Source organism: Octodon degus, unplaced genomic scaffold (assembly GCF_000260255.1).
Source record: "Octodon degus isolate 3935 unplaced genomic scaffold, OctDeg1.0 scaffold00093, whole genome shotgun sequence".
NCBI lineage: Eukaryota > Metazoa > Chordata > Mammalia > Rodentia > Octodontidae > Octodon > Octodon degus.
Window position 1 is genome coordinate 3,595,795 of NW_004524669.1, and position 7,608 is coordinate 3,603,402.

The window sequence follows — 7,608 nt, forward strand, 5'->3', positions numbered from 1 at the left end:
CAGGGACCGCGGTTCAATCCCCCAGCACCACATGCCAGCCAGCCCCGCACCCTGGTGGGCTGAGCTGGCCACACACACACACACACACACACACACATAAAAAAAATTAAAAAAAATAAAAATAAAAATAAAAAAATAAAGAGCTGCCAGGGAGATAGCTCAGTGGCACAGTGAGTTCAATTTCTGGTACATTAAAAAAAAAAAAAAGCAAGTTGAGAACTAACGTGTCTGTTTTCTTTCATCACAACAAAATACCTGAGAGAGGGCTGGTGAGATGGCTGAGTGGTCTAATGCACCTACTTAGAACAAGCTTAGCAAAGCACAGGGACCACAGTTCAATCCCCAGCACCACATGCCAGCCAGCCCCGCCCCCTGGTGGGCTGAGCTGGCCACACACATATACATAAATAAATAAAATTAAAAAAAAATACCTGAGAGAAACAACTTGAACAAAAAAAGATTAATTTTGCCTCGTGGTTTCAGAGGTTTCCGTCCATGGTCAGTTGGCCCCATTGTTTATGGGCCTGTGGTGAAGCAGAACATCATTTGGCAGCGAGTGCATTAGATCAAGGATGCTGACCTTACGGTGGGAGAGGACAGGAGGAGGCTGCCATGGGTGAAGAAGAGGAAGAGAAGGGAGTGAGGGAGGAAGCACAAGAGGGAGAGAGAGAAGAGGAAATGTGACGGAATGTGCGCCTCCCAGCCAGGGTCTGTTGTGCCTTTCAGATAGGCACTTCAGCTGCTGAGCTCTCTCCCCAGCTCTGGTGCCCTTCAGGCCACTCTCCCACTCACCTACTTTCTCTGTGCCCAGCCTCCAAAAATCTCCACCCCCTACCAGTAGCGCCACCAGCTGGCGACCAAGCCTTCAGCATCTGAGCCTTTGGGGCACATCCCAGATCCAAACCCTGAAGGTTAATGTGTGACTCCAAGGCCCTTGGGATTAACTACAGAGATCCTCTCTGAAAGTGAGAGTTATCTCCCCTGTCCTTGTAGTAAGATTGATCATGTCACTCTGCATTACTTTCCTCTGCTCTTCCTCCTCCTCTTGCCCTGATAGTCTTCCTTTTGTCTAGTAATCTCCTTTCTGCTTTCCATGTCAGAGACTGCACATACAGCCTTCTCACTCCCCAGACTTGGGGACTTTTCTTTTCCCTCCCCAGTACTGGGGCTTTAACTCAGGGCCTCACAGTGTGGCCCTACATCTCAGCCTTTTTTTTTTTTTTTTTTTTTTTTTTAGGAATCAAACTCAGGACCTTGTACTTGCCAGGCAGGCACTTATGCTGCTGAGCTATATCCTAGGCTGCACCTTGGCTTTTCTACCTACTGGCTATGTGCTGTTAGGCTAGTCACTTAAGATTCTTTTGAGCACTAGGTATGGTGGCAGGTGCCTATAATCTGAGTATTTGGGAGGCTGAGACAGGATGATTGCCACAGGTCTGAGGCCAGCCTGGAGTATAGAGTTCAAGGCCATCATGAACTACATTGCAAGAACCTAACTCAATAAAACAAGACTCTTGATGAGCTGGGGAGATAGCTCAGTAGAATAAGCGCCTGCGTGGCAAGCACAGGATCCTGAGTTCAAAAAATAAAAGACTCCTGAGTCCAAGTTTATAGTTTTCTTTCTCCGTTTAAGATATATTTATCTTCTGGGGCTGGGGAGATAGCTCAGTGGCATAAGCACCTGCCTGGCAAGCATAAGGTCCTGAATTTAATCCCTGGTCTAGAAAAAGAAAGAAAGAGAAAGAAAGAAAGAAAGAAAGAAAGAAAGAAAGAAAGAAAGAAAGAAAGAAAGAAAGAAAGAAAGATATCTTCCAGAATTGTTGGAAAGATTAACTGAGATTATTCATTGCATTGCTTCCTCAATGCTGCCCTACAGTGAATGCTCAATAGATAGCTGCTATCATTATGTTTAGTTTTACCCCTGTGCTTATCACCGCCTGTATTTCCTCTTCAGGTCAGCCATGTCTGTCTATCTCTAACTCCACCTCTTTACCATCCTTCTGAGGATGTGCAGAACCATCTTCCCTGGCTCCACCCTCTCCCCTGACAAAACACTGTGTTCAACCAGAAAGTTGCAAAACCACCTCCTTTAGTGCTAAGTACAGTTCTTACTTCCTTTTTGCTACCACTCCCTTCCTTTGCACACAGCCTGGTTCTTCTTCGGTAGAAAAGACAGAGAAAACTAACTCAGTTTAGAGCCACTGTAGGGAATGGCTAGGGCAGGCCAATATCCCCAAACCCTAAACGGCTCAAGACTGGAAGACTTGAAAAGTGGATGACGAGAAAACCTTCTACCTTCAATTGTAAAAACCAAAAAAAGAAACGCTAACACTCTGGAAAGACAACTCAGGATTCTGGGCCCAAAAGCCTTTGTTGCTATAAACAACAGGTCTGTGTGTCAGACACATACTAAATTCCAGGCCAGTGTTGGTGAATTCACAGCATGCACCATTTCCTTTTAAAGACAGAAGATAGTATGAGCTGCTGTTTTAAAACTAAAACTTCAGGGGCCTGGAGAGTTGGCTCAGTAGAATAAGTGCTTGCCTGGCAAGTGCAAGGACCTGAGTTCAATCCCTGGTTCTGCTAAAAAAAAAGAAAAAGAAAAAGAAAAAAAGAAAAACCGTAAAACTTCAGGATTTGGGTTTAATTGCTATGCTGGCACTCTGTCAATAAGTGGGTTCCAGGTTGCAGTTTAGGCACTTGGCTCTAAAGGGTTGTCCTCACAGTCCTAGGTGCTTTTTTTCCCCAAGGAGAAATCTTTAGGGGAACAGCATTTACAAATGCTCAACCAATGTTTGCTGAAAGAATAAATCAATTCTATTTTTGGATTGCTTCCTATTGAAAATGCACATAATGCCAATCAATTCCTAAAGTCCTACCTTCACATTCCGCTTCTGTTACCTGGGCTGGGAGTTAACAAACTAGGATTAGATATTTAGGGAAAGAGCGAGAGCAAAGGCTACCAAGTAAATGCAACAAAGCGCTAGCACTGGGTGAACCTGGGTGAACAATATTCCAGTGTTCATTCACCTACTCTTTTAATTTTTCTGTAGCTTGGGTTTTATTTTCAAAATCACTGCACACATGTTCAGTAGCTTACAGTTCCTCACCATGATCCTTCCCTATAATCAGTTACTACATTTTAGATAATTATCCTAATTTGGGGAATCTGAATAGGGCCTGGCTATCAGATGATATTATGGAATGCTGTCAACTGCTAAAGTAGACTGTCCTTACTGTGTCTTCCATACACTTTGCTCAGCCCTTTCTCCAGCCAAGCCCTGTGCTTGCTGTTTCTCACTAGTCGGCCTCAGGGGATCTGCAGACTTCTAGCTCCTCCCAGACTCCCTCAGCACTCTCACCACTGGCCTGAGAAACTCCTAATCATGCACAACTCCAGCTTTGAATTCAGTCTCCACCATAAAACCTCCCTCAGCTCTCCCTAAATCTTTCCATCCTTTGAATTCCCACAGATGTTCCTATCCCTCAGGTCACTTATTTTTTATTTTATTTTACTAGATTGTAAGTTTCTGGCAGGTAAGATGCCTCTTATTCACCTCTAAATTCCCTCCTAAATTCAATCCAGCCGCCCAAACAAAGGAATCTTCTGTAAATATTTGGTGAATTAAACCCTCTGGGATATAAGTTGAATAAAAATTAACCGAGGCAAAGATCAACAAAGAAGTAGTAAACAATGCCCTTGCTCAGGGGAGATCTGAGAGGTCTGCCACAGAGAAATCAGGAACAGAAGGTGAAAGCAATAGTTTGAAACAAGAGGCTGTACTGTACTGTAAAGATACAATAAAGCTGGTCCGAAGCCAGTATTGTGATGAGTTTGGGTGGGAAGGAGAAAACAAAACAAAAAGAATGGCTCATCCTCCTTGTGTGTGTGTGCGCGTGCGTGCGTGCGTGCGTGCTTGCTTGCTTGCTTGCTTGCTTGCTTGCTTGCTTGCTTGCTTGCTTGCTTTCTTTCTTTCTTTCTTTCTTTCTTTCTTTCTTTCTTTCTTTCTTTCTTTTGGAAAATCTGGGATAAGTGCTGGAGTCACCCAAATTCCTCCTTGTGTTTAACAGACACCAGATACTCGTTCCCAGCTCTTCAGAGCAAAGCTGTTTCCACACCAGCCCCTCTCTTTCTGAGACAAGGATCAGCAGGAAGTGGGAGGCACAGATGTCAGGCCCGCTTATCGGCCTCAAAGGGAGCAGCCTGAGGTTACAAGTCAAAGGCAGGACACCTGGGTTTCAATAATAATTCTGCCATTTACCAATCTCTTTTCAAACTTGTTTCCTCATTTCTAAAATTGGGATACTAGGGCTGAAGAGGGAGTGGCAGAGCTCTTGTATGGTCTGGATTTAACTCCTGCATCTCACACACACACACACACACACACACACACACACACACACACACACAAATTGGGACAGTAACAACCTGCTTAAAGTATGAAGTGAGATCATATGGCTAGAATGTTGGCTCAAAAGGGAGAGATCAGGACTTGTTAGATCCCTGCCCCTGGTCCATCACGGGCACTGCGTATTTGACACATTTGGCTATCTGGGACGTTACTCAGAGGACTCTATTCAACTGCTTACAGAAAAGTCAAAGTGTTCTACAGCATCTTTTCTTTTTACTGGAACAGCCTCCCTCTTTACCTTGCCTTCTGCAACTTCCCAAGACTCAAGAACTCTGGCTCTGGCTGACGGAGCTGAGCAAGCGCCCCCACCCCCTGCCATTGCCCCTCACGCAGGCAGCACCTCTAGGCACTGCTTCCAATTCAGTGTTTGCCTATTCCTGTGTCTGATTTCAGAGTATCTTGTCTGAATATGGAGTCCCACAGGCAGACACAGGCTTGCCTTCTCTTTACCTTCTGAGGGCTTGAGGCAGGAAGCACAGGTGCTAACTGTGTAACTAGTTTTCTTCTTAGGAAATATTTGACTTTGAGGTTTAAGGAGTCCCCTCCCCTTTTCAACCTGGCATTACCAAATTGGGTTTCATAAACAATATCAACCTCTGGGGCTGGGAATACAGTTCAGCAGCACAGCACCTGCCTGGCAAGCATGAGGTCCTGAGTTCAATTCCTAGCATAAAAAAAAAAAAGTATCAACCTCCATTTACAGACACAAGATCTGAGGTCCAAAGCAGGACACTGGGCTGGGGAGATAGCTCAGTGGCATAAGCACCTGCTTGGCAAGTACAAGTTCCTGAGTTCAATCCCTGGAAAAAAAAAAAAAAAAAAAAAAAAGCAGGACATTATTTACCTCAGGTTTTGGAGTCAAAGCTTAGAAAGGAGTCCAAGCTCAATTAATACACTGAGTCTGTATTAACACTGTGCCCAAAATAAGGGTCAGTGATGGCAAACCTTTTAGAGATTTCTTTTATATCAGAAATCGAACTCAGGGCCTTGCATTTGCCAGGCAGGTACTTGTACTGCTGAGCTATCTCCCTGACCCCAGAGCTTTCAATGATATAAACAGCTCACAGTGGCATGAATGCCATAGTTTCACCACCACTGCTGAAGACAGAGGGCAAGTGAGGCAAAAATCAATTGCTATTCTTTTATTTAATTAATTTATGGCGTGCTGGGGACCGAATCTAAGGCCTCATGTATACTAGGCAAGTGCTCTATCACTGAACTACACCCCAGCTCTGTCTTTATTAGCGTTTGGGGCACTGGGGTCTGAAACCCAGGCCCTCACACTGAGCGGCATCCCCAGTCTATCTGTATTTTGAGACAGGGTCTCAGTCAGTCTCTCGTTGTCCAAGTTGGGCTCAAACTTTTGATCCTCCTGCCTCAGTCTCCCAGAGTGCTGGAATTACAGGCATGCACCACTACACCCGCCCTATTTTCTTAATCTTTTGTGGTGATGAGGATGGAACCCGGGGCCTCCTGCATGCTGGCAAGCTCCTGAGCTATCCTTGAGCTATCCCACCAGCCCTTGACTCGTCTCTTGGAGTGTTTTGTTTTTCCAGCCCCAGTGCAGCTTTCTCTGAGGGACCTTCCGGCTCTCCATACTGTTTCCGGCTAGCCCTTCCCACAGCCACTCTCTCAGGTCTTCAGATTTGTAATCTGACAGTCTTCAGAGAGTCTTAAAAAAAAAAAATGATCAAGGTGTAGAGTAAGTAACAAAGACTGGCCACACAAAGCCTTTCCCTTTTCCTCTCTCCTATGACCTAAAAAGATATAAAACTATTCAAAATAAAAGGAGAAAAAAGTGTATAACCCTCTTCCTACCACTGAGGCCTTTTAGAAGTCAGAAACCACACCTGTGTTTCATTAGCTCCTGGCTGATACCCCTTGGGCGAGCGAGCAGGTAGCCTTCCATTGTTCTCTGGGCCCAAGGCAGTACTTCACCTTGTCACGCATGTGCCACTCAAACCCTTCTAAGATCCTGAACCCTTAAAAACCATTACAGTGCGGTGTCTGAAGTCTCTGCACCTTCCTTTTTCCTGGCTTATCTGTCTTTCCATACTACCACGTCTACTGGGGTGCTGGTAGGTAAAAGTTAGAACCACAGAAAATACACAGGTATAAATGAAAAATGCCATTAAAATATGCAAAGAAAAAATATGCAAACAATGTACACATAATCTAGAAAGACTGGTAAGTTAGAGAGGGGGCAGCCGCCCACCTAAATGCTAGTGCTCAAGTAGCCCTATCACCTGGAGGATAGATATAACTGAAAAGATGCTCATTCATCCTCTTGGGTGGGGTTCTTTCTAATACCAAAGGGAGGGTACAGGAAGCAGACATACTGCTGCTCACAGCAGTTTAAACAGCACCTAGAGGTCAGGTGGCAGCAGGTACAAAAGAATTGTGAAGAATTTAGTCCTCAGATTCCCAACCCAAGCTAAACAGTGGCACTCTGCGGCACCACTGTTGGTTATCACCGCCTTTGCTCTGGGGAAATTAACCTCTTTTACTTAGTTCTTTATTTTGAGGTAGGGTCTCACTATGTAGCCCCAGGCTGGCCTCAAATTCACGGGGATCCTCCTGCCTCAGCCTCCCGAGAGCTGGTATCCAGGCGCGCACGACCACACCCAGCAACCCTCTATAATTTCCACATCTATAAAACACCACCCTCCCTGTCCTGGGAGGCCAAACCCTGCTACCGTTGGGCACCAAAGTTAGTCCTGTCCTTCCCCTCTCCCGCGTCCACCTCCCCGTCCCAGGCAGCGGTGGGCTCCCTCCTCTCTGCAGCCTGGGAAGCGGCCCACTCCTCCCTTGCGGGGCAGCCGGAGACCCTCACCTCCAGCCTCGGCCTCCCGGGACCCCAGCTGCCTACCTTCTCCTGGGCCCTGCTGAACTTCTTCTGCACCTGCTTGGCGAAAAGGCCTGCCGCACCGCCCGCCTTGCCCTCTGCCATCCCTCCGGCTCCGGGACGGCTGACCAGCTGTGCGCCCTGTGGTTTCTGCAGGCCCCCCGAGGAGGAAGTGCGACTCCCAGCATGCTCCGCGGCCCGGCTCGGGCAGGGGCGGGCTCGGGCTCCCCGTGCGTGCCGGGGCTGACCCTGCGGGGGTGCCCCCGGCCACCTCGAAGGTCCACTGGGACCGCCCGCTGCGAGCCCAGGCCCTTGCGGCTGCCGTGTGAGGGTGCCCACCACGGTCCCAAG

The 7,608-nt window shown here is 46.9% G+C and overlaps 1 protein-coding gene across 1 annotated transcript in view; it reads right to left on the reverse strand.

Moving 5' to 3' along the window:
• Bin2 (bridging integrator 2) overlaps window positions 1-7,405 on the reverse strand; it is a 40,759-nt gene extending 33,354 nt beyond the window's left edge. Inside the window, exon 1 of the mRNA XM_023722613.1 lies at window positions 7,282-7,405. Within this exon, the coding sequence (XP_023578381.1) occupies window positions 7,282-7,362 (81 nt within the window). The 5' untranslated portion in view covers window positions 7,363-7,405. The remainder of the gene's footprint in view (window positions 1-7,281) is intronic.
• Window positions 7,406-7,608: the final 203 nt, after the last annotated feature.